We start from the raw sequence: 27,398 nt of genomic DNA, 5'->3' as shown, positions 1-27,398 counted from the left end.
CATGCTAAATGCTTTATCCAGACACTTTCATACCATTAGCATCAGAACCTCCACCCAGATCTAAATGAGTTAACCTGGCAGAGAGTGGACTTTCCGAAAAAAAAAAGACAGATGGAGCTTCTTATGTGCAGTGTGCATGCGCCCTTGGAGAGCTTCTTGTGTGCATGCACCCTTGAAGAGCTTCTTATGTGCAGTGTGCATGCACCCTTGGAGAGCTTCTTGTGTGCATGCACCCTTGAAGAGCTTCTTATGTGCAGTGTGCATGCACCCTTGGAGAGCTTATTGTGTGCATGCACCCTTAAAGAGCTTCTTGTGTGCAGTGTGCATGCACCCTTGGAGAGCTTTTTATGTGCAGTGTGCATGCACCCTTGGAGAGCTTATTGTGTGCATGCACCCTTAAAGAGCTTCTTGTGTGCAGTGTGCATGCACCCTTGGAGAGCTTTTTATGTGCAGTGCGCATGCACCCTTGGCCATCGATAGCACGAGGTCAGTCCTGCTAAAGTCCAGCCCAGCCCAGGCTTTTTTTAATATCCAGCGACATCATCAGATTTCCTGCCAGTCCACGTCTTGCTCCCCCCTCCAGCTACTTTAGTTGCATGAGTTGGATTTGAAATCCACACTGCACTGGCAGAGAGACAGAGCAGAGGAGGGGAAGACTCTCCACATCGGCCTCTTGGGTCCCGAAGGCAGACGCACCGGTCATCCTCGCCAGGCAATGCTGGGCTCCTTAGGGCTGATCTTCTTCAATGACTTTTAGAAACAAGCTAAGCTTGCGGCGCGAGCCCAGTGTAGGGTAAGAAGTCTTCCACGGAGAACCTTATGGAACTTTACACCAGTGTAAGTGCAATTTTGCACGGAATTAGCACTAGGGAAAACAGTTCGCTAATACAAAGTATTCTTTCAGTGCATTTTTGCACCAATGTAATGATTGCGGTTCCATATGAGTACTCGGCCAAACATTGCCCTGGTGCATGAACGAATTGAATGAATACTTGTTAGCACAAGGACAGCTTTAGGGTTAATATCCTGGGCAATTGCACATGCTCCAGTGCACACTTTCAGGAGCAGTGGCCCAGTAGTGAATGGTAGGGTTAGAGTGCAGTGCATGTTGCAGCGATGCCGCCAGCACAGTGTGTACCCAAAGGGCAGTGTAAGTGCCATATTTGGGAGTGGCGTCAGGCACCAGGGTCTCCTCTGCTGAGGCTCCACACTGGGCATTAGGTGACTGTGATCAGACGGCCAGAGTGGCAGATCATATTCACATCTACCCCGCCACAGTGTGCCCATCTGCTTAACCCATTGCAGCACTGGATTGAATGCCAGGCCAAGTATAGAATCCTCTGCGTGCCTGGGCGAGCAGATAAGTGGAGACGTGCAATTAAAGGCAAAAAACAAAACACAAATGGCCCAATCAGAAAAAGAATTCCCACGCTTGCTGCACGAGCGCTCTAGGTTGCAACGCTTATTTTGAAAAAAAGAAAAAAGCATGCACTTTTCCCGCCCATAGAAATCTATTTCAATTGTTTAGTTTTAGATTCAGCAGTAATGAAGGAATGTACACAAGTGTTTCAGAGCGCGACAAGGCAAGGGGGGGAGGGGAACAAGGTAGGACAGAACAAACGATCTTACTAGGCCCAGTGACATTGAGAACGCGCAAGTGGAGGTAATGTAGAATTACTTAGGAGCTCATGGACATGTTGCCTCAGTAGCAGTGGCATATGCAGGGTGTGATTGGACCCATAGAGGGGCCGGAAGTGGCAGAGGAAGGACTAATGTCTGCAACCTTGGGGGCGGTTTGCCAACTCTTAAAATGACGAAGATGGGGGTACACTACATCCGGTGAAAAAAGCAGTCCACTGCCAACTGAGTCTTGCAGTAGTCATCTGGAGGCACCGAACATTCATACATTAACAATAACAGCCCATCTCTAGAGGTGTCAGTCTGCAGAATGCACAGTAGGCGGGCACTGAGGAAAAGTCACATAATACATGCTGCTGGGGCAGGATGGGTGCGCAGAGGAGCAAGTGGTGACAGTCGATGTACCCAGTGACAAGCCACAGAATGCATGATGCAAGAGCGGGATATTGGGATCAGGGGGTGGGAGGGTTTGTGATGCACAGTGCATAGACTGAGTGCCAAAGCCACAGAATGCATGATGCAAGAACGGGATATCGGGATCAGGGGGTGGGAAGAGTTGTGATGCACAGTGTATAGACTGAGTACCAAAGTCACAGAATGCATGATGCATGGTGCAAGGGCGGGATATTGGGATCAGGGGGTGGGAGGGTTGGTGATGCACAGTGCATAGACTGAGTACCAAAGCCACAGAATGCATGATGCAAGAACGGGATATCGGGATCAGGGGGTGGGAGGGTTGGTGATGCACAGTGCATAGACTGAGTACCAAAGTCACAGAATGCATGATGCAAGAGCGGGATATTGGGATCAGGGGAGGGGCAATTGGTGCAGAATAGATGTATCCAGTACCAAAACCACCGAATGTATGATGCAGGAGTGAGATACTGTGGTGAGGTGAAGGGCAAGTGGTGATAGTCGATGGACCCTGTGTCAAGGTCACATAATGCATGATGTGGGAGTGGCATACTGGCGTGATGCGAGGGGTAGGGGATGTACAGTACATAGACCCAGTGCAAAGTCACAGAATGCATGATTCAGGAGCGGGATACTGGGGTCATGGAGTGGAAAGGTGTGTGATGAACAGTACATAGGCGCAGTACCAAAGTCACAGAATGCATGATGCAGGAGCAGGATACTGGGGTGAAGGGGTGGGAGGGTGTGTGATGCACAGTACATAGACCCAGCACCAAAGTCACAGAATGCATAAAGCAGGAGCAGGATACTGGAGTGAGGGGATGGGAGGGTGTGTGATGCACTGTGCATAGACCTAGTTCCAAAGTCACAGAATGTATGTTGCAGGATACTGGGGTGAGGGGGTGGTAGGGTGTGTGATGCACAGTGCATAGAACCAATACCAAAGTCACAGAATGCATGATGCAGGAGCAGGATACTGGGGTGAAGGGGTGGGAGGGTGTGTGATGCACAGTGCATAGAACCAGTACCAAAGTCACAGAATGCATGATGCAGGAGCAGGATACTGGGGTGAAGGGGTGGGAGGGTGTGTGATGCACAGTGCATAGAACCAGTACCAAAGTCACAGAATGCATGATGCAGGAGCAGGATACTGGGGTGAAGGGGTGGGAGGGTGTGTGAATCACAGTGCATAGAACCAGTACCAAAATCACAGAATGCATGATGCATGAGCAGGATACTGGGGTGAAGGGGTGGGAGGGTGTGTGATGCACAGTGCATAGAACCAGTACCAAAGTCACAGAATGCATGATTCAGGAGCGGGATACTGGGGTCAGGGAGTGGAAAGGTGCGTGATGCACAGTGCATAGACCCAGTACCAAAGTCACAGAATGCATGATGCAGGAGCAGGATACTGGGGTGAAGGGGTGGGAGGGTGTGTGATGCACAGTGCATAGAACCAGTACCAAAGTCACAGAATGCATGATTCAGGAGCGGGATACTGGGGTCAGGGAGTGGAAAGGTGCGTGATGCACAGACCCAGTACCAAAGTCACAGAATGCATGATGCAGGAGCAGGATACTGGGGTGAAGGGGTGGGAGGGTGTGTGATGCACAGTGCATAGAACCAGTACCAAAGTCACAGAATGCATGATGCAGGAGTGGGATACTGGCGTCAGGGTATGGAAAGGTGTGTGATGCACAGTATATAGACCCAGTACCAAAGTCACAGAATGCATGAAGCAGGAGCGGGATAGAAAGGGTGGGAGGGTGTGTGATGCACAGGGCATAAACCAGTACCAAAGTCACAGAATGCATGTTGCAGGAGCAGGGTACTGGGGTGAGGGGGTGGTAGGGTGGTAGGGTGCGTGATGCACAGTGCATAGAACCAGTACCAAAGTCACAGAATGCATGTTGCAGGAGCAGGATACTGGGGTGAGGGGGTGGTAGGGTGCGTGATGCACAGTGCATAGAACCAGTACCTAAGTCACAGAATGCATGATGCAGGAGCAGGGTACTGGGGTGAGGGGGTGGTAGGGTGGTAGGGTGCGTGATGCACAGTGCATAGAACCAGTACCAAAGTTACAGAATGCATGTTGCAGGAGCAGGGTACTGGGGTGAGGGGGTGGTAGGGTGGTAGGGTGCGTGATGCACAGTGCATAGAACCAGTACCAAAGTTACAGAATGCATGTTGCAGGAGCAGGATACTGGGGTGAGGGGGTGGTAGGGTGCGTGATGCACAGTGCATAGAACCAGTACCTAAGTCACAGAATGCATGATGCAGGAGCGGGATACTGGGGTGAGAGACGGAAAGGTGGCGCACAGTAAATGACCTAGTACAAAAGTCGCTAAAGGTATGATACTGAAACAGGATACTGTGTGATGGGAGGGGCACGTGGTACACAGTAGATGTATCCAGTACTAAAGTGCAAAATGCAGGGTACTGGGGAGCGGGGGTAGATTGTTTGCTACAAACCGTCCTGGTAAACCCTTCTTTTGGGTTGATGCTCACTTAAGCCACAACATGTTTGTGAAAACCTTAACCCAACAGGAAACCCTGAGACAATGAAAATATATGACAAAAGGCAAGACAAAATAAAATTACGACATTTGATGGCTGGTACAGGTGGCACAAATATTCTTGAAAGGTGAAATGTCCTCAGTCCCAAAAGTACGCACATCACTCGCTAAGAACAAACTACTACTTAAGAAATAATATCAGGACAATGGCCGCGTGATAACGTGTGATAGCGTTATACAACATCCCTAAATAAATAGACAATGCCCTTTGGCTGCATTTTACTGTCAGGTTCTTCTGCTTTGGAACCTCGTTCGTTTGATTTTCTGGGAGGCTGTCACTGTAACCTAGAGTGCCTTGAGGAGCTTGCGTGCTCTGCTCTCTGGGAACATCACACTTCTCCACACAATGTGACCACATAACGGAATGCTATTTCTCAAATGCACATGGAAATCAGAGCAACACTGCAATTGCAAATCTGTGTCTTCAAACAACGCATTTGTACGTGTTTATTATTTTGTCAAACGCACCCTTGAATGGAAGCTGTCTCCATTAGGCGCGTGACTAGTCATATGTCTTGTTTTTCAAGCTTTCAGGATAATATAGATGCCTTTCTTTGGTATTTCAAATCGCATGAGCACATTCGACCTCTTCCTGGAATACTGCAAACTCAAAGACAGGCACAGCTAAGTTATCCACACATCTATACTGGACCAGCCCCCCTCACGCCTTTCTTAAATACTTCCTACCCATGGTGATGAGTCTTCCAATTTCCAGGAGGAAATAACTCCAGCCAAGTGCGGGAGGTATTTCCTCCAATTTACCCCCCACCTGGTAATATGGAGTGCTAAGAAATGGCAATAAATTTGTTAGGACCATTTTTTATGTGTGTACTAATCTTGCCATACACACAATGAAGAGAATACCTGCACCCAGAATCCGTGAATTACAGAGGGTGGGTGAGGCTATCCCTAGAAAGAGCCAGCGGGTGTATTATAGTGAAGTAGTTATCAGAGATGGAAGCAGGCACATGATCCATTGAGTACAAAAGTTTGCCAATTTCCCAAATCTGGACCATTGTATACAGCGGATTAATAAGAAGACAAGAATAATGACATGTAAAATGTGCCAACTCTGTTCCACAATGGTAAGATAAGTATGACCTCCTACCCACAAATACCATGACCAGCACATTCCCATATCTCCCCGACCTAAGGATTCTATATTATAATGCGTCGCATTTATCTCACGCGTGTTCGAAAGTCAGAGCCATAAAGGCATCAGATGTCCAATACAGCAAAGTATGGAATGATCTCTTAAAACAAGTATTTCAAACAAGTATAAAGTATGTATTTAGGCCTACTCATATCAAATCCAAGTTATTAATGCCTTAAAAAATCTAGAACATGAGGCATATATCGATTTTACGACATAAACCCTATATAAAAATATGAATACTTTGACAAATTAAGATCATATTATTTATAATTAATTAGAGTTCATACATTATCTTATCCTTCAATATGTCAGTACATTTTACCAAGGAGTAAAACACCACATTGGAAGGAGCCTGGATAAATCCTTTAACAAAACCATAGTTTCGACTTCCGCCACGTGTCCATAGAAACTCTACCACATGGGATTCAACAGCTTTAATCCATGGGTTTATTTACTAATCTTAATTCGACCCCAGAATATTTGAGAAAAGTGCTTGATGGTGTATCAGGGAACAAGGGAAGGATCATTGCTGCCACCAACGGTGTTTTGTGAGCAATGCTATGAGTAGCTATCCCTTAACCAACTTCCCTAGCCTCCACATTGGATGTCAAGATGATGGCTCTATTATTCTGTACACCTCTCTCCTAACTTGCTGTACTTGTGCTGGGCAAAGGGCTCGGTGTTTGGAGGGAGACAGAAATATGAGCTCTATTTATTAATGTTGTATGTGTTTGTTTGCCAATCCGGCTCTAGGTTTCTCTGAACGTCACAGAGAGCCCGAGAAAGTGTTAGTGCTGGGCTCATCGACCCATCAAAAGGCTTTCACTATGAATTTGCATGAGGAAGATGTGTGCTTCATCATTTTCAGGACCGATTAGTTGCACGTTTGCTACTGATCTGGAGTTTGCTGAATGAGCGCAGTTCTGTTAATTCAACCATCATTAATGAGTTGGAACCCTCACAGAGTTAGGATGTGCGAAATGTTACCTAGCACAATCTCCAAAGACCTTTTCTCTCCAAAAATGCATATCCATTTGCCCTCTATATATTCATGTCCGTTCTCCTCTAACCTCCATACCCTCTGTAGGTCAGACTATTAAGTGGTGCTTGCGCCACCTATAAGTCGAAACTATTGCATTAGAGTGAAATGGCATAGGGGGGAGGGAAATAAAATGTATAGGTGTTCTTTGTTTATTTGCCAACCCATTGACTGCCAATGGAGATGCTAATCCCTATGCCCATTCCCACCCAATTTTGTCCTCCTCTCTGCCCAAAACAACTCCTCATGGGAACTCTTTCAGCTTTATTCAAGACCTACCATCAAACTTTGCACTTGAATTGCCTGCCCGTGTTTTTTTCAAAGCAGTCTTCTGTGAGAAAATGACTTAATTGGAACTGTAAACACAGTACTGGTTTAATACAAATTCCTTAACCAAATCTACCTTCAGGCACTCAATTTATTATCACTTATGCGTGTCCTTCACTGAAGTCCTGTTAAAAACAAGCATTGGCAAAGCCAACAGTTTTGGCTTGTGTATAGGTATTAGGCATTTACCAGTCACTTCTATTAGAGGCCGAGGTATTTGCACCATTTTGCACCCAATACCATCAATGGCCAGTTAATACCACTACGGCAGTGTGTGGCAAGTGCCTTTCCCATGCCTACACAAAAGCCCAGATAGTTGGCATTGCCACCGCTTGTTATTCTATAGGGCCAAGAAGCAACATATGCAGTGTTCAGTTGTGAGTGACTTCAATCCAGCACTCCAAATAAGTCAATGCCTAGTATGGGATGCCCAATGGAAGCCCTTATTTATATATTTTTATGTCAAAGTTCTTTAAATCTGGATGATGAACCCTTATATAATGCCCCTCTCTTTGGATCTCCCCGACCTCACTGAGCCAAGAAGTAGGTTTGTCTTGCAAATTAAAAGGTTTATTTGAAGAACTGAACAATATATCACACTTTTATGACTAGAATAATATTTGAATAGCACACTTATGAATATGAACGGTAATCAGCAATGGGTAATATTACAACATCAACAATCCCTTTAATCAGTTAGGAGTAGGAACAGGAAGGATAACGTAGCAGAGAATACTTTATATGATTCAAGGAAATGCAATGATGGGAAAGAATGCAACACAGAAATAAACTTTATATGCTTTCAATCAAAAGATAATATGATCACTTTTTCCCTTGTGACTACTCACTCCCCCCACTATGCAATATGAAGACATGGAAATGTGGGCACACAGGTTTCAGGAATACAATCAATAATGCAGTTCAATTCCAGTTCCCCCAGCAAGCTTAGAGAAAACAGGTATGATTTTATAACAGGCAAAAAATACTTTTGAATGTGATTGCAAAGAAGGTGAAAATATGCTAAAATGATTTTAATTCACTAAAGGATATTCAGCACTAGTGAGAGTTACTTTGGGTTGGTTCAGGTCAACACTAGCAATGATTCATGAATGATTATCAGATGGAAAACGAATTTCAGCAGTTGCAAACAAGAAACAGCTATTTTGGCATGTGTTGAAATGGAGCTAAATGGCAATTCGCGGCAATTTTTCTCGTGAAACACGATTAAGGAAAAACTATACTGATTGGAATGTTTAGGTTCCTTGGAAAGCTTAGAGTCCTAGCTTCAAAATGACAGTTAAATTTCGGTTCTAGGACGTGTGGTTCAAACGTTATGGAGGTTTTTGTGAAGGTAGGTTTTTCAGAAATAAAGTCAAGATTTCAAAAATGACAGATCGCGCTTTACAGATTTACCAACAAGGATAGGCTTAAACTAAGAAGCTATGAAGATGCAAGACACTCAACGGGCAGCCACCAGAACCGCGGCGCCACCGCTCTGTTCTCTGTCCGTCAAAACACTTGTCCCTCTTCAGAAAATATCAGCGCAAATATGATTATTGCTAAATTATCAAGAATTATGTGGAGGAGAGAAGAATTTAGGATAGACAAAAGAGGTTCTGTAATGCAGTTCTGGACAGGTTGAGATGGTTGGAATAAGATTACTTTAAACTAAGAGATGACTATGGCCAGTTCTAGACTAAATACTCACTCCTATGCTTTGGAATGGAGTGGGCCTCGTCAAAGATCTGGTCAAGGGTTTGGACTTCACTCGCCACCGGACAGGTCTCAGGCACTCTGGGTTCTGCTCTCAGCACTGCACGGCAGTCTGGGTGGCCTCTTGGACTGGATCTGATGGGTTCTGGATACAGCTCTGCTTTCTGGGTCTGGACCTTGGTTCTAGCACAGGGTCCTTGGCTAGAATAGCAAAACAGCACAGCCCGGCTGTTCAATGTGAGAGCCCCTGGAAGTTTAGGGGTTAGAATCAGGTTACAAGATTCTGCAGGCCTGCTGCAAAGAGTTCAGTTTTGGGTTAGGCCTCTGCTTCAGGGTTCTAGAGTTTGGTTCTAGAGTCTGGTCTCTGGATCTATCTGGAGTCTGGAGTCTTCCTGCAGTGTGCTTCGCCAAGAATAGTTGATTAGTGGAAAAGTGTGTGTGTGTCCTATCTGTCCTAAGCAGTCTCTATTTATGTGTTTTCAAAGTGGGTGGGGAGGCTGATTCTACATGCCCACCCCTCTAAGGATTTGATAGGTTAGAGGATTCCCTGTCCCCTTATTGGAGAAAGGATCAATTTGGCATCCTGTGTCATCTTTATGGCTTAGGGAAAAAACCTCCCCTTTGTGTCTGTACAGGATATCCTATTTTCCATAAAACACATATTTACAATATATACCACTTGTCAATATTACATAAAAAAAAACATGCCAGGTTAATTAAGATCCATTTCTGTTTAACTCTCCTCTTCCTCAGAGCCTGGGTTCAGAAATGACCACTTTTTGCATTTTTGGTGGGTTTCCCAATATTTTTTCTGCATAAAATTTTAGACATGCCTGCACACCCCACCTCGGCACATTTCTATAATTTTTCCGGTTCTTGGTATAAATGCAGTAGCTACAATATGAATAAATTCCGGGGTTTAGACTCAGAACATCAGACGAAGTCCACCTTAGTCTTAAATCGTGAGGCAATTTTTCATTTTAAGAACCTCAAAGTTTCCCATTTTTGTCAGCTTGGTACAATTTGTTCTAAGCATTTTTATAAAACATACATTTGCTTTCAATTCAATTCACATCTCAGTCTGGTCCGCCTCCTAGAGCTGGGCTGACTCAGAGGGTCACATGTCTTGTTTCCTGCCAACACTTTGTGGTCAGTTACACCCAAAATTAGCATTCCCATTCAGTCCAAGGAATCTATTGTTCCTTTCTCCAGGCTGCAGAGAACATCTCCTCCCTTTTTGATTAGCATGCCAATGCGACATCCTCCTTCTGGTGGGAATGACAAGGTGTGAAGAGTTCTCAGGGGAAGCAAGACTTTTGGAGTTTTAACTACATCAGGTTACTTTTCTGATCAATTGTAACATAGTTCCTTGTGAAAAAAAATAACATTTATAAACTTAAAATAAGCAACATATCTTTAAAGCAAGTCTTTTTCAACATGAAATCAATGTGTGGCATTCTATATGGCATTCTGATGGAATTCTCTTCTTTGCCATGTTTAACTTCTGAAACACCAGTTCTCCTGTTAAAATTATAAATCGCCAGCACCTGACAGAGGCGAGTAACGGTACTAAACCCATTTTGACAGCAGTATCTTTAAAATAGGATTTTGTTCTGAGAACATAGGATTCTTGCTGATATTGTATTGATGTGGATTCTTGCAGTAAATGATGTGGAACACCCAACAAAGAGGTTGGATCTTTTAGGTGATTTGTGAGCCATGATTTTAGCAATTTTTGACAATCATGAAAAAGGATTTTCAAACAGCTCTGTGTTTCTTTTTCCATCAGCATTGCTATTTCCAAGTGGTTTCAGGAGGTGTCCAGTCAACTAGTCGACAACAAACTGGTCGACTGCAATTTGGTCGACACCATTTGGTCGAATGCCAAATGGTCGAATTTTTTTTTTTTTTATATATGTGTTTTGTGGGTTTTCGTGTGGGGAAAAAAATAAAAAAGAAAAAAAGGGGGTTGGGAGGGGGACCCCCCCAAAAAAAAACAAAAAATGGGTAAAAAAAAAATAAAAAAAAAATTCGACCATTTGGCATTCGACCAAATGGTGTCGACCAAATTGTCTGTCGACCAAATGTTTTCGACCATTTGACTGGTAACCGTTTCAGGCTACTTTGTGGGTAGCCCCATGGTGGTTTTTGGCAGTGGTCTCCTGTGCTCACTAAGATAGGCAAAAGTGGATGGTGGCCTATTTTTCAGGTTTTCACTGCACATTTTCTGGTGATTTCTGGCGAGCAGCATGCTTTCCGGCGGCCATTATGATGTTTCTGCTGCCAGCAATGCACAGTGATGTTGCAGGGCTTGAATGAGTGGGTTGATACATCCCACATGCCCCCCTCTTGCGATGGCCGTTGATCTTCCATCAATGGAACTTTGCAAGACTGGGATGTAAGCCTCATCTCTCTGGATTCCACAAATGGCAACGTTCAGCATCTTTTCCTCCATCCGGGGTGGATCGATCGGTTCTCCTCGCCAGTCCTGATGGGAGTATTGAGTGATACCCCAGGCCCCTCGGATCTTTGCTCCCGGTCCCCGGGTCGTCCTCCTTGGTTAGTCTCCATGGTTTCCAATCAACTATAGGTTATCTCTCCTAGCATGACAAAGCAAAAACATATTTGTAGACATTTCCCCACCACTATTAATATAGTTGGGCGGACATATACATTTTATAAATCAGGAGATATTTGTATTATTGTATTTTATAGACTATATGTTGAATATTTTAGGGTGGAGATTTTATGGATCTGGAGTGGCCCCCTCTGGGGTTCCAGAAGACTCCTCCAGTTGCTGCAGAGTGTGCCTAGGATGGCAACACTTCAGCTGATTAATATGGACGCACTTGTCATCCCCTTCTGCCAAACTGCCTTTGGGGATGCGGATCTTGTAGACGACTGGTGAGATCTTGTCTACAATTTCAAAAGGTCCCTTCCAGGTAGGCAGAAATGTTTGCTGTTTGGCCTGGTTCCTTTGGAAATTGTATAGATAGATCCGGTCCCCTACATTGTATTCTTTCCTGGTAGTCTTTAAGTCATAGTGGGTCTTCATGCTATCGGCTGATCTTTCTAGATTTCGCTGGGCATAGGCAAAAGCATGTTGAAGGTGTTTTCTTAAATTTTCAACATACTCATGTGTTGTGGAGGCATTGATCAATGTCAGCTCCTGGGTCCTGTAAAGCAGATGCTGGGGAAGCACCATCCTGCGACCAGTCATCAGCTCAAACAGTGACATTTTAGTTGCAGATGAAGGGGTACATCTGATGGCCATTAGGACAAGAGGTAATCGGATATCGCAACTTGGCCTAGAATCTGCCACAAACTTTTTTAATATGCTCACAATGGTTTTGTTGTAACGTTCTACTGCACCGCTAGAGGCTGACCGGTAAGCAATATGTAGCTTCCTTTTAACCCCAAGTATCTCCCACATCTTTGTCATGACTTCGCTGGTGAAATGGCTACCTCTGTCTGACTCAATCCTTTGGGGTAGTCCAAAACGTGAAAAGATGTGGTTGATCATCAGGGCAGCTGCTGTTTCTGCCTTGCAGTTTGGGGCCGGGAGACATTCCACCCATTTAGTAAATAAGCACGTCACGGTCAACATGTACTTATTTCCCCTAGAGGAACAAATCACGGGCCCGATGAAATCTACTTGCAAATCTGACCATGGCAGTGTCATCCCCCTCTTTTGGAGAGGCGCACGGTGTGTGAGGGATGTTGGCTGAAATTGTGCACACACAAGACACCCCTTCAAGTATTGGTCGAGGTCCTGCCCCATGTTTGGCCAGTATGCAACCTCTCTTAAGATTTCAAGTGTTGTATGAAACCCCCTATGACCGGCTGTGGCCGCATCATGGGGGTGACTTAACATCAGGCTTCGGAATGAGGTAAGAACCACCCACTCATCATGGCCAGCTAGGGATTTCCTTAACAACAAACCGTCTTGGATTCTGAACATTTTTGGACATCTCATCAACACTCCGAGGTCCTCTTTCCCAATGTAATCGGTATCTGTCAGGGGAAAGTTCTCAGGGTCCTCAATGTGTTGATAAAACTTAACAATTATTGGATCCCCTTTTTGAGTCGTAATCAAATCAGCATCTGGGGTCTCTTTACTCTATTGTGCAGTTGAGAGATCATCGTGAGCATTTGTCTGGGACCTAGTGCTAGCAGTGACCTGGATTTCCCCCAACAGGGACTCGATCTCTATTAGATCCCCTTGGATGGCCCCGGTTTTGGCCAACTGATCTGCTAAGTCGTTTCCAGTTTTGTCTGGTCCCTCTACTTTAGAAAGACCCTTGATCATTTTTCAGTAGATAGTCATCCCATTTGAGGTGACCAGATCATCAATATTTTGAATTAACTTCCCATGTTTCAAGGGTTTGTTGTTAGCACATAGCATGCCCCTGGTTTTCCAATTAACCAGGTGCTCCACGAATCCGTTCCGTACATAATCTGAATCTGTGATTATGACCAGTTTGTGGAGTTGATGTTGGACAGCAGTGAGGATGGCTTGATACACAGCCATCAACTCTGCCACTTGACTTCTTCGAGGACCAATCTTGTACCCAACGGAGGGTTCTGGGGACTCATTCACCCATGCATTCCCTACACCGCACAAGTTCTTTTTCCCCGTTGTTGTCAACATGGTAAGAGCATCCATCCACATAGACAGTGGGCATTCCCTCACACTTGTCTTCTTCAAAGACTTTGTGTGGGGAATTGAGGTATGCCTCCATGTTGTCCTTGATTTTTAGACTTTCGTCCTCTATACAGTTTTCTCTGTCACAATTATGCAAGTCAGCCAGACCTTGCGCGAGGGGACTCTTATTTTGGCCACATCTGACCTCCACAGGAAAACCTGGCATTGACAGAATCCAGGAATTACTCACATTTCCGGCCCGGATTCTGTCACTTTGGAGATATTGCAGAGGCTGGTGTGGAGTCTCCACTATGATGTGTTCCCCCTGGATGAACGGGCGGTAATTCTTCAATGCCCACACCGTTGCCAGGAGTGCCTTCTCACAATCGTAGAATTTTTCCTCCACAGAGGATAAAGTTTTACTCGCATAGGAGATTACTTTATTGACCTTGTCATGCTTTTGGTATAGTACTGCAGTCAAGCATGTATTAGAGAACCCTGTCTCTAAGAAGAACTCCTTGTTTCTGACGGGGTAAGCTAGGCAAGACGTATGTGAGAGGCTTCTTTTGAGCTGTCTTACTGCCCCGGATTGTTCTGGACCCCATTCCCACTTAACCCCCCCTTCAAAAGATGAATCAGAGGTCTCGTGATCTCTGCATAGCCCTCAATGAACTTTCTGCTGTAATTAGTCAGTCCAAGGAGGCTCCTTAGTTCCCGCAGAGTTGTGGGGTCCTTCATTTTCTGGAGTGCTTCCACTTTCTTTTCCTGGGGACAGAGACCCTGAGGAGTAATCTCATGCCCCAAGAAATTAATACGGGTTCTACACCACTGTGCTTTCTGAAAGGAAAGTTTTGCTCCGGCAGCCCTCAACTGTGTCAGAACATAACGGATCTCCGCTACGTGTTCTTCCACAGTTGAGCTTTTGATGAGGACATCATCTACATAAGCCAAGTTACCCCTCTCACCCAGGTCGGCATGGCCTTATGCAGAAAAATGTTGAACTCATTGCCGAAGTTGAGGTATCCGAAGGGAGTCCGGGTCCATGTGTACTGCTGGCCCCCAAAGGTAAAAGCCAGCTTGTATTGGTCCTCCCTACTGACAGGTACAGTCCAGTATCCATTGGTCAGGTCTATTGCAGTGAATACCTGTGACCCCTGGATCTGGACCAGCCCTTGGTCAATATAGGGAAGAGGCCATCGGGAAGTATGAACCCGTTTGTTGGGCTCCCTAAGGTCGGCGCACAGTCTCCACTGGCCATTTGGCTTCAATATCCCTAGCACCGAATTATTGAAGGTGCTGTGGACTGGACGGATTATCCCACGGGACTCAAGGTTCTTAATGATTTCAGTCAGGCACTCCATTGATGCGAGAGGCAAGCGATATTGCTTCACAAACACTAGAGTCATGCCAGGGTCTGCGGGAATTGTTGTTGTGTGGATGTCGGTGCGACCACAGTCATATGAGTCCACCGCAAAGAGATCTTGAAAATCCAAGAAAACTTGTTTCAACTTTTGCTTCTGCTCCAGAGTCTCACAGGCATCAGCTAGGTTGACTCTCTGTTCAACCATCTGCCTGAAGCCTGGAAAGACTTCTGGTTTCGCTATCTCAGCGGCCTCCTCCAGCTGGGTGGAGAAGTCCCCGGTCAAAGTGCTGATTTGGACTGGTGGCTGCAGGTGGGAAAGGCAGCCCTCATGGACCTGGAAAATCACCTCATCCCTCCTGAAGTCACAAGTCACATCTTCCTTACCGTAAGGGCAGGAAGTGTACACCAGGAAGTTCCCCCCATGCCGGGTAAAGATCCTGTCTGGTGTTGTGTTGTCATCACTGTCACTGTCAAAACAGTCCTTGGGGATTGGTCCTAACAGTTCATTACCTAAATCAATGGAAAAATGTTGGTCATCAACCGCCATTCCAATAATGGTGCCTGTGGCTAGAGTGATACCGGAAAGGACATGGCACAGAAACAGCCCTGGTGGATCTAAAGAATCAGATCACTCAAATCATGGACAAGGGCAAGCCAGCCCTTCTGCTCCTTCTAGATCTCTCAGCCGCCTTCGATCTGGTTGACCACAAGACCCTCTCATCACACCTCACTCACTCAGCCAACTTCTTGAGAGAAGCAGCTCTCTGGGTCTCTTCCTTCCTAGAGGGAAGAGCCATGAAAGTCTTTTCGGACATTGCCAACGCCACCCCCACGACAATCCATTGCGGGGTCCCTCAAGGATCTTGCACTGCACCCACACTCTACAACTTGTTCACTAAGCCTCTTTTTGACAAACTCGACTCATACGGTATCACATACACGAACTACGCCGACAACACACAAGTAATTCTACACCTCTCAGAGTCATACCACGAAGATGCCAAGGCACTCCACACAATCTACTCCATCATCCATGGTTATGGATGGCATAATGGCCTCTGCCTCAATGGAGACAAGACTGGAATCATGATATTAGGTCAACAGAGCACCTTAGACAAACTTGACAAACGGTACGCTAACTTCTCCATTGACAACTCCACCATCCCCGTATCCTCAGCTGTAAAGACACTGGGAGTATGCCTAGACTCCTCACTATCTATGACCAGGCAAGTCAGCGCAATCACCTCCTCTTCTGCGCATACCACCAAACTCATAAACGCCATCAAGCCATACCTCTCTAAACCCAACTGCCTCTCTATAGCTAGAGCAACCATTGGAGCAAAACTGGACTATTGCAATGCCCTCCTAGCAGAGACATCAGCAGAAAACCTAAACAGACTTCAAGTCACTCAGAACAATGCTCTCCGGGCCGCTCTCAGCATCCCAAGAAGAGAGCACATCTCCCATGCCAGACACTCAGCTCAATGGCTCCTGGGTCAAAGAGCGGATCACGCTCAAAATCCTGACCCTCACACATAAATGCTTCTCTCTCTCCGCCCGTCCTATCTATCAGAGACCATCTCCAAACCCTCCTCCTCCCGTCCCACCAGAACGCAATACACCAACTTACTCTACATCCCACGCATCAAAAAAGCCAAAGCCGGTGGCCTAAACTTCCCCTACATTGCAGCAAGACCTGGAATGCCCTTCCTGCAGACATTAGAGCGTAAATCTCACTCCCGTGATTTCGTAGGAAACTGAAGACCTCTTTCCTTGCCCAATAAGATATGTCAATCGCCAATCTATGTAAATAGACTGCATCGCAAATTTGTACAAATATCATATCTGCCACTGTAAATAATTTATTGTATGTGAACTATGTATTCTATGTAACTCAGATATGTCTGTAATAAGCGCCACAATGCCCCCGGGCTGACGTACGATCTACAAATCCAAATAAATAATAATAATAAGTCGCTGTTATCCACCTCTATTGGAATGGTGTCATGTTCTATATTCACTAATGGTGTTGGGTTTACCCCCAACCCTTGCTGTTGGAGAGAAGCATTTAGATGAATATAAGCATCAGGGTTTTTCAATTTCTGTCCTCTTTCAACTTTCACTTCCAGGGAGAATTGTCGGGTCCTTTCTGGGATGGTAACTTCCTCTCCAATCTGAATTTCAACTGCATAAGGTAGCAATTGAGCTGACCTAAATGCTTTCTCTGGATCATCAAAGCCCATGGGATTATCCCCTAATCGGGACCAAGCTTTGAAGTTTATTAGGTCCAAACTAATGGCAAAGCGATTGAGAATGTCACTGCCTAAGTAAAAGGCGGCAGTGACGTCTCGCATGACCCAACAATTATGGACTATGCACTTGTTGCCTATGGAGATTTTGAACATACACCTGCTTGGCAGGAGATGCTTGGAATTGGGTGCTTCCAGATACATTTCCCATTTGGCTATGAGTCTAAATGTGGGATTGGCTGGATCTTTTGGGAGTTTGCGGAACATAGCTTCGCTGATGAAGCTCTTACCGTTGTTCACACACACTCGGGCGAGAACAGAGTCCTTCCCTTCAATTAACTGAACGGGTATGAACAACTGCTCTCCAATTTGATGAACATCAGCCAGGCTCTGAGCTCATTTCACATCTTTCTGGACTATAGGAGTGGGAATGTCTGATTGTGCATTGGTAAAGAATTTGAGAGTGTTTCCTTCCAGTGTGGAATACCACCTTAAACTGGAAGGACGGTTGATTTTCAGAGATAGAGAGGACCCCTCATCACCAGTCTGTTGTCCTATTGCTATTACTGTCACGTCTAGAATTTGGTTGTTCTGGAAGTGAAATTCTACTTGGTCAGATTTTTGTTCAACCATGTGGCATGTGCCGTTTAAACTAACATGGTTGACACTCTGTTTTAATTTTATTGGTCGGCTAGTCTGGGTCCAGAGGACCTTGTTTACACAGTCTATTAGGGGTGACAACCTTCGCAGGAGGTAATTCCCTAGTAAACAAGGGGTGCCCTCTGGAGTCACTACTATGACCGGGTGTTTCACCTTGTGTCGCCCAATTTTAATGTCCAAATCCACAGTCCCCTTGACGGGAATTTCCTTCCCGTCAAAGTTCTGAAGTTGTCCAGGAAGAGAGGTTAGAGGAATTCGGTAATTCTCCCCCCTTCCTGAATTTAGTACCTCAAAGGCCTTTTTGGACAGAAGGTAGCTTGGGATCCAGTGTCCACCAGTGCCAAAATTGTACCCTGCCCCTGTACTTGAACCGGGGCATAGTATCTTCCCTCCTTCTCCGCAAGGGGGCACAGATAATGCACATTTTTGGGCAACTGGTGGGCTAATTTTCTAGTTTTGGACATGGAGAGAGAAGAGATTTGGACAGAATTCTGTGGGGAGTCTTGGGAATCAGAAAGAAAAAGTTGGCAACTAGAGATAGGAGAAGTTCTGAGTTCCCCTGGTTCCGGTTCTGGGCCGCCCCGCCCCCCCCCCATTTTTGGAGGCAGACACCAGGATGGGTTTGAACCAGGGGATTTTGATGTTGTTGGTTCTGGGATGGGATGATGGGCAGCGCTAGCTCAGTCCCCACGTCTACCCAGTCTGGATGTGAATCCCTTGGGACCCATTTTTCTTTGTGAGGAGTTCCCCCATCTCTGAAGGAGAAGATCCTTTTCCCAGGATCCTTTAAAGACCCCTCTCCTTCAAATTGGAAAATCTGTACCTCCTCCTCAAAATGAGTCTGTTTGGGTCCTTTGTTTCTCCTACCCCTCTTTGCTCCTTGGGTGGCAGACTTTCAGGGTTAGGAGATTTTGTTTCCGGTTCCTGGGTTTGCAGGGGCTGTTTACAAGTGGGGAAGGGAGCTTCCTCCAAGGCTTTACACCCCCCTTCCCCTTGTGCCTCCTCCATGGGAACCGGGGTGCTGCTCCCATCATTGTTCTGGAGCACCAGGTCCAGAGTTTGGGGCATTCTGTGCCGGCATGCCCATCTTAGGGTTCTGCTGAGCCCTCAGCATGTGACCCATATTGTGTGCCATATTTTGGACCTGGCGCTCAAGCTGTGAAACCCGCTCAGGCTGATACAGGGTTCTGTTTTCTCCCCTGGGCAGATCCCGGGAAGGGTAGCTATCCCTCCTCTGGTAGTACCCCGGGTTGGGAAGATTTGGGTACCCCTCCACCCTTGGCCTCCCCTCTCCTGGATTAGGTAGTCTGGGCTCAGGAAAGTGGGGACAGAAGGATGGATGATTTTGGGGTTGGAAGTTGTGTGGGTACCTGGGGAAAAAGTTCTGCCCAGGATTTTGGGAACTTCTGCCCTCCTGGGGGAAGTTAGGAGGGAGGTTCCCTGGGTTAGGTGCTTGGTTGGATCCCCCCCTTTGGCTGGAGGAGTCCACACATAACCCAGGATGGGTTGGTTTCCCTTGTAGCGGGGACTTACATAGTCAGGGGAGTGAGGGACCCCATTTGTGGGACTACCTCCTGACTCCCTGTCTGTGACTGGATCGAGGGCCTTCTGGGCTTGGAATTATTCTGTGCAGGCAAGTTTTTAGGACCCCATCTCCAAATCTAAAAAGGGGGCAACCTTTACCTCTGCCACCTTAACAGCGGCAGGGGTGCTGGTAGGTTTGGGGCTTTTCTGAGCATTATTTTTATTTTCTATGGGTTTCTGCACCTCATAGATTGGGGTGGCCTGTTCAATGATCCAGTCTAGTGACCTTTTCTCATGAAAATCTCGCACTAGCTGGGTCATGATGTATTTCGGCAGCGCATGGAAAAACATATTCACAAATTCTTTACTGTCTGTGCGCACCCTTTTGGTAGTCTGCGCAAAGGCACGCTTCAAGTCCTGCACAAATTCTTGTGGGGCCTGATCCTCCCCACATTGTAAATTGTAGGCTGCCTTGCGAGCCTCTTGGGGATTTCTATGAACAGAAAATTGCTTTAAGATGGCCGCCCTATATGTGGACCATCTTGAATAATTTTGGCCCTCCCGCCCCGCAAAGAAACTGGATTATTCTGGGGAGAATGTCCATTTGACGTACTGAATGCAGCTTCTGCTGTCTTTCAAATGGAAAGTCTCCATCATTTGCTCAAAGAGCTCTAAGTGTTCCCACACAGAATACTTGGCGTTCTTGTGATAAGGCGTGATGACACTCCTTATTGCCTTTATCTGTTTTAAGGGGTCCTTAAGCAAGGCCCTTTTTTTGCCTTATTGGCCTTCTTGGTTCGGGTAACCCTAGTCCATTCATCCTCTGACTCAGAGGCACTGCTCCCAGAGGCGCCCGTCCGATCTTCCAGGTTTTCCCGGATTCTGCGAGCCTGGGAATGGCTGGCAGAATGTGTGGACCTAGTCTGTTGTGTTCTGTGACGCTCAGACAAGTCTTCAGATTCCTCCTTGCTGCCAGGATTTGATGGGTGCCCCCCCCCCCACTGACCTACCTGGGCAGAGGTTTTCAGGATGCCCTTAGTGGGCCTACTCTCCTGGGGTTCCCCCCTAAATTACACTGTACTTGGGTGCCCATACCCGGATGGCTGCCTGTCCATTTCTGGGAGGTACTGGCCTATGAGCCCCATACTTCTGACTGGATAGTAATCTGCCATCCCCGTGGCCCTGGGCTCATGTGCGCCAGGGAACATGGGAGTGGCAGAGTCCATGGACTGGGAGAGATGGAGGCCTCTGGTACTAGGGCTCCTGAGGTTATGCTCAGGTGTTTCTCTTTCCCAGCGAACCTCATCTCTATCAGCCCCTGCTCACTGTTGCCATGCAAGAGCCTGAGCTTTCAGTTCCTCAATAAAGGCCTTACTAGACTCTATGAGTCTCTCTTGCATGGCTACCTTTCGCTGGAGCCTATCATTGTGCTGACAGAGAGCCTCATTTTGCCTCTGTGCTTCCTGGTTGGTCCTGGAGTACTGGGCCAGTCTTTGCTGCAGGAGGGTTACCTCCTGAGTCCCGTCCCTACTGGCCTGCTCCTTTCTTGCTAGAGCATCCTACACCCTCCTGGTGTGCTCTAACAAGTTCTGATGGTCTTTTTGGAGGTCACCCAGTCCCTGGAGGGCCAGGTGGATTTTCTTCCAGCTTCCCTTTTAAGTTACAGACTTCCTGGCCTAAGGTATCCCCTTCCTGAGCAAGAGCCTGCCTCTGTGCTGCCAGGTCATCCCTCTGCCTTTGAAGGGCACCAGCTTTCTGGTGCTCTTCCTCAAATTCTGCCTGGGTGTCCAGGTCTTTCAGAAATAATTTGTTGCACTCTGCCTTCTCTCTATCCAGGTGGCTTTGCAGGGTGACTACCTGCTCTGCGCATACCCTATTGAAATCCAGTTGTTGCTCCAGCTTTTTCTGGCTCTGCAGTAGGGAGTCCAAACCTTCTTGGTACGCCTTCTACAAGGCCAGAATTCTGGTATCCTGGTCTGCCCTTTCCTGTTGCAGGATACCCATGTCCTCTTTTATTTTAATTAGATACTGCCTACTTTAGTTTTCTGACTCCTGGCAGCCTGTGCTCAGAAGAGTCCAGGTCAGATTGGGCCTTCTCTAATGCCATCAGTTGCCTACTTGCCAGATCTTGGCCTTCAGCACATTTGTCCTGAATGGCTCCCATAGATAAATATAAATATGCCACTACCCTGGCAATCTTGTTGTGCTCATCCTTGGCCTTAGGAGCCATATTTGGTTCACTCAGGGCCACATGTAGGGGACCCTGATCTCTCCAGATATCTAACCTAGTTGCAGTGACCTGTTGTGTGATCGCCTGCAACCACACATTCTGGTCCTGCTTAGTCCACTCACCTCTCACAAACAACTTATGGAAAATGTGCTCTCTAGCTATCTTGATGTCTACCAATGCCGCCATTCTGGAAAGTGATTTCCTTCCTGACTTACAGAAGTTTATTATTTTATTTTGCAAAACAGACTGTTTCCTTTTGAGGGGTGCTTTTACAGCGTAACACAGCGTGGTAGCCCAACAGGATTTATGTATCCTGTCAGTTAGCACACTGTATTAAACTGCACAAGTGGTAGGTCTAATCCAGAAATCCCAGACGAGCCCCCAATCTGTAAGTGACTTCAATCCAGCACTCCAACTAAGTCAATGCCTAGTCTGGGATGCCCAATGGAAGCCCTTATTTATATATTATTATGTCAAAGTTCTTTAAATCTGGATGATGAACCTTTACATAACGGCCCTCTCTTTGGATCCACCTGACCTCACTGAGCCAAGAAGTAGGTTTGTCTTGCAAATTAAAAGATTTATTTGAAGAATTGAACAATACATCACACTTTTATGAATAGAATAATATCTGAATAGCACACTTATGAATATGAACGGTAATCAGCAATAGGTAATATTACAACATCAACAATCCCTTTAATCAGTTAGGAGTAGGAACAGAAAGGATAAGGTAGCAGAGAATACTTTATATGATTCACGGAAATGCAATGATGGGAAAGAATGCAACACAGAAATAAACTTGGTATGCTTTCAATAAAAAGATAATATGATCACGTTTTCCCTTGTGACTACTCACTCCCCCCACTATGCAATATGAAGACATGGAAATGAGGGCACACAGGTTTCAGAAATACAATCTATATTGCAGTTCAATTCCAGTTCCCCCCTGCAGGCTTAGAGAAAACAGGTATGATTTTAAAACAGGCAAAAAATACCTTTGAATGTGATTGCAAATAAGGTGAAAATATGCTTAAATGATTTTAATTCACTAAAGGATATTCAGCACTAGTGAGAGTTACTTTGGATTGGTCCAGGTCAATACTAGCAATGATTCATGGTTGATTATCAGATGGAAAACCAATCTCAGCAGTTTCAAACAAGAAACAGCTATTTTGGCATGTGTTGAAATGGAGCTAATTGGCAATTCGCAGCAATTTTTCCCGCCTGCATGAAACGCGATTACGGAAAACTATACTGAATCGGAATCTCATCTTAGGTTCGTTGCTTCAAAGCTTAGGATCTTAGCTTCAAAATGACGGTTAGATTTCAGTTCTAGGACGTGTGGTTCAAAAGTTACGGAGGTTTTTGTGAAGGTAGGTTTTTCAGAAATAAAGTCAAGATTTCAAAAATAACAGATCGCGCTTTCAAGATTTACCAACAAGGATAGGCTTAATCTAAGGAGCTATGAAGAAGCAAGGCACTCAACGGGCAGCCACCAGAACCGCGGCACCACCGCTCTGATCTCTGTCCGTCAAAACACTTGTCCCTCTTCAGAAAATATCAGCGCAAATATGATTATTGCTACAATTATCAAGAATTATGTGGAGGAGAGAAAAATTTAGGATAGACAAAAGAGGTTCTGTAATGCAGTTCTGGACAGGTTGAGATGGTTGGAATAAGATTACTTTAAACTAAGAGATGACTATGGCCAGTTCTAGACTAAATACTCACTCTTAGGCTTTGGAATGGAGTGGGCCTCGTCAAAGACCTGGTCAAGGGTTTTGACTTCACTCGCCACCGGACAGGTCTCAGGCACCCTGGGTTCTGCTCTCAGCACTGCACGGCAGTCTGGGTGGCCTCTTGGACTGGATATGACGGGTTCGGGATACAGCTCTGCTTTCTGGGTCTGGACCTTGGTTCTAGCACAGGGTTCTTGGCTAGAATAGCAAAACAGCACAGCCCGGCTGTTGAATGTGAGATCCCCTGGAAATTTAGGGGTTAGAATCAGGTTGATAGATTCTGCAGGCCTGCTGCAAAGAGTTCAGTTTTGGGTTAGGCCTCTGCTTCAGGGTTCTAGAGTTTGGTTCTAGAGTCTGGTCTCTGGATCTATCTGGAGTCTGGAGTCTTCCTGCAGGGTGCTTCGCCAAGAATAATTGAGTAGTGGAAAAGTGTGTGTGTCCTATCTGTCCCAAGCAGTCTCTATTTTTGAGTTTTCAAAGTGGGTGGGGAGGCTGATTCATGCCCAAACCTCTAAAGATTTGATAGGTTAGAGGATTCCCTGTCCCCTTATTGGAGAAAGGATCAGCGTGTCACCCTGTGTCATCTTTATGGCTTAGGGAAAAAAACCTCCCCTTTGTGTCTGTACAGGATATCCTATTTTCCATAAAACACATATTTACAATATATACCACTTGTTAATATTACATAAATTACATGCCAGATTAATTAAGATCCATTTCTGTTTAACTCTCCTCTTCCTCAGAGCTTGGGTTCAGAAATTACCACTTTTTGCGCTTTTGGTGGGTTTCCCAATATTCTTTCTGCACCAAATTTTAGACATGCCTGCACACCCCACCTGGGCACATTTCTATAATTTTTCCAGTTTTTGGCATAAATGCAGTAGCTACAATATGAATAAATTCCGGGGTTTAGTCTCAGAACATCACACGAAGGCCAGCTTAGTCTTAAATCATGAGGGAATTTTTCATTTTAAGAACCTCAAAGTTTCCCATTTTTGTCAGCTTGGTACAATTTGTTATAAGCATTTTTATAAAACATACATTTGCTTTCAATTCAGTTCACATCTCAGTCTGGTCTGCCTCCTAGAGCTGGGCTGACTCAGAGGGTCACATGTCTTGTTTCCTGCCAACACTTTGTGGTCAGTTACACCCCAAATTAGCAATCCCATTCAGTCCAAGGAATCTATTGTTCCTTTCTCCGGGCTGCAGAGAAATTCTCCTCCCTTTTTGATTAGCATGCCAATGCGACATCCTCCTTCTGGTGGGAATGACAAGGTGTGAAGGGTTCTCAGGGGAAGCAAGCCTTTTGGAGTTTTAACTGCATCAGGTTACTTTTCTGATAAATTGTAACATAGTTCCTTGTGTAAAAAAATTACATTTATAAACTTAAAATAAGCAACATATCTTTAAATCAAGTCTTTTTCAACATGAAATCACTGTGTGGAACTCTATATGGCATTTTGATGGAATTCTCTTCTTTGGCATATTTAACTTCTGAAACACAAGTTCTCCTGTTAGAATTATAAATCGCCAGCACCTGACAGAGACGAGTAACGGTACTACACCCATTTTGACAGCTGTCTTTCCATCAAGTATCTTTAAAATAGGATTTTGTTCTGAGAGCATAGGATTCTTGCTGATATTGGATTGATGTGGATTCTTGCAGTAAATGATGTGGAACACCCAACAAAGAGGTTGGATCTTTTAGGTGATTTGTGAGCCATGAATTTAGCCATTTTTGACAATCATGAAAATGGTTTTTCAAACAGCTCTGTGTTTCTTTTTCCATCAGCATTGTTATTTCCAAGTGGTTTCAGGCTACTTTGTGGGTAGCCCCATGGTGGTTTTTGGCAGTGGTCTCCTGTGCTCACTAAGATAGCAAAAGTGGATGGTGGCCTATTTTCCTGGTTTTCAGTGCGCATTTTCTGGTGATTTCTGGCAAGCAGCATGCTTTCCGGCGGCCATTATGATGTTTTTGCTGCCAGCAATGCACAGTGATGTTGCAGGGCTTGGATGAGTGGGTTGATACATCCCACACAGTAGAGCACAAAACATCAAGCAATACATTTAATAATACATACATATTTTAGGGACCATTTTGGTGACCTTATATGTCTATCTCACACACCATACATGTTGCATATCCGATACTGTGCTAGTCATGGCATGATATGACTAACATTTTCCGTTATGTCACGGTGTTCCATTCTACAGGAGAGGCTACCATCCCACTGAACCTTGCACGCCAAGGAGTCTGTGAGGTTTCCCGTTGCTTGGCTATCCGGCGTCCTCATCACTGACAAAGATGGAGCGATCTACACAGGAGCTGTTCCTCAACTTCATGATCGTCTTGATCACAGTCCTCCTCATGTGGCTTCTTGTGAAATCTTATCAGGAATAAGGAACTGCCAAATGCCTCTTGGATTACCCTAAGCCTGTACCTCGTAAGCGGAGAGCAGAACCATGGGATCTGCAAAGCTGCACGCTCTTTGCTCTGTCTATACATGACCTGAATAGCGCAACGTAGAACAACTCAAAGTACTTTCATCGACTCTGTTGTCACTACCATCTGTTTCAGCCAACACAATAAGCCTTTCATTGTCTTTCATATGCACGTAATGACCCTGATGTGAACACTCAACTTCATCAATGTTCATTAAATGTGATTTTGTCCTCAAATATTGCTAAGCAAGCTTAAGCATCTCTCAGTTGTCAACACTTTAACATAGCATGTTATCCCGTTGTGTAGCTAATTGCAGTTTGTAAAGTATGCCATCTTCCCTATAAGACAACTTCTGTCAGTGGTATCCTGACTCTAGAAACCATTTAACGCACAATGCTATTCACAACTGAATAAATCCAAAGTTTATGTTTTTTTCTTAGTATAGATTTTCATTGTTTATTTTGCTCGATATTATTTTAAAATAGCTTTGTATGTCTGCTGTTTCCTGCATTTCACAGCTTACACAATAATTTATGAAGAAATGGTAAAGACGAAAGAATTTTTGAGTTTTTTGCTTATGGTTTGTTCATAAACCCAGTCTCATGAAGAGCACATATATACTATGTCAGAACAACTTAATATTGAATGCATATGCATATATTTGTGCTTTAGAACGAAATCGTCAACAAGTGCGGAAAATGTTTCATTTTATGTTCCAAAATAAGACTCGCTTCTTTCTATGTTGTGTGAAAGTATCAAAGCAATTATATGTATTTAATTATCAAAGAGTTAAAAAAACACTCATTGGGTGCATAGATGTGCAATATGTCTCACTGTCATCCAGTGAAGTATCTACAGGTGATCACTTAACAAATAAGCATATCTTTACCTTGTGCACCCTCCTCAAGAACTTTCATCGCATTCTTACATTATCACTGGCATCTCTAGGATCTGAATATCAGACCACAGCGTAGAATCAAAATGTTCTTTAAAATATATTGCATACACAAATGTTTCGGCTACTTCTGAAACTTCTGTAGCCTTATTCAGGATGGATGTATTCCTTTCTTCAATTCATTCTGCTATTTAAACACAGTTATTGGTATCCATGGTTTGCTTTGTTGCCTGGTGAAATCATCATATGGGTTCATACAGGATGCCCATTGGTTAGATAATCCATGCACTGTGCCTTGTTGCATCATTTCACTACACGTTACTATCAGTATTATTCTCTTTTAATAACTTCAGACATTTTTTTATTTTTGCATAATGTGACCTTTAGCACCTGTAACTTGAAACATCATTCACTTAGTGAACCAGTGGCTCAAAATCATCTATGATGATGTCTCTTTTCACCTGCAGCTCACGGGTTCAATTCCTGTCAGTGCCAAAATTGCCTTTTATCTCTCCATAGTCGATAAACTATGTACCATTACATTTTGCAATAGCAACATTTGTTAGTCACAGGGTTGGTAAATAGTAAAGAGGTTTAGCAAGTGATATATCAAAAATAGGTTATTATCTATATTATAAGGGGTTTTCTTTTAACCCAAAAGCCTTACAAATTGTACCAACCTTGCATCAGAGGTTGTTCTAGATGTTAGGTTGCCAGATGGCTAGAATGAGTTTCCTACAATCTTTGAGGGGTCAGAAATGCGAGACTGACAAGTAGATAGAGT

The 27,398-nt window shown here is 45.0% G+C and overlaps 1 protein-coding gene and 1 long non-coding RNA gene across 2 annotated transcripts in view; one reads left to right on the top strand and one right to left on the bottom strand.

Moving 5' to 3' along the window:
- Window positions 1-26,153, top strand: part of LOC138528757 (sarcolipin) — a 72,912-nt gene extending 46,759 nt beyond the window's left edge. The window contains exon 2 of the mRNA XM_069640629.1: window positions 25,491-26,153. Coding sequence (XP_069496730.1) covers window positions 25,582-25,677 — 96 coding nt within the window. The 5' untranslated portion in view covers window positions 25,491-25,581 and the 3' untranslated portion in view covers window positions 25,678-26,153. The remainder of the gene's footprint in view (window positions 1-25,490) is intronic.
- The window catches only part of LOC138528765 (uncharacterized), a 790,960-nt gene that overhangs the window by 490,487 nt on the left and 273,075 nt on the right, over window positions 1-27,398 (bottom strand). The window lies entirely within an intron of this gene.

This window comes from Ambystoma mexicanum, chromosome 7q (genome assembly GCF_040938575.1).
Source record: "Ambystoma mexicanum isolate Mex_15411 chromosome 7q, UKY_AmexF1_1, whole genome shotgun sequence".
In the NCBI taxonomy this organism is placed as follows: Eukaryota; Metazoa; Chordata; class Amphibia; order Caudata; family Ambystomatidae; genus Ambystoma; species Ambystoma mexicanum.
The sequence above is the reverse complement of the archived record's forward strand: the minus strand, read 5'-3'. Positions and strand labels throughout refer to the sequence as shown.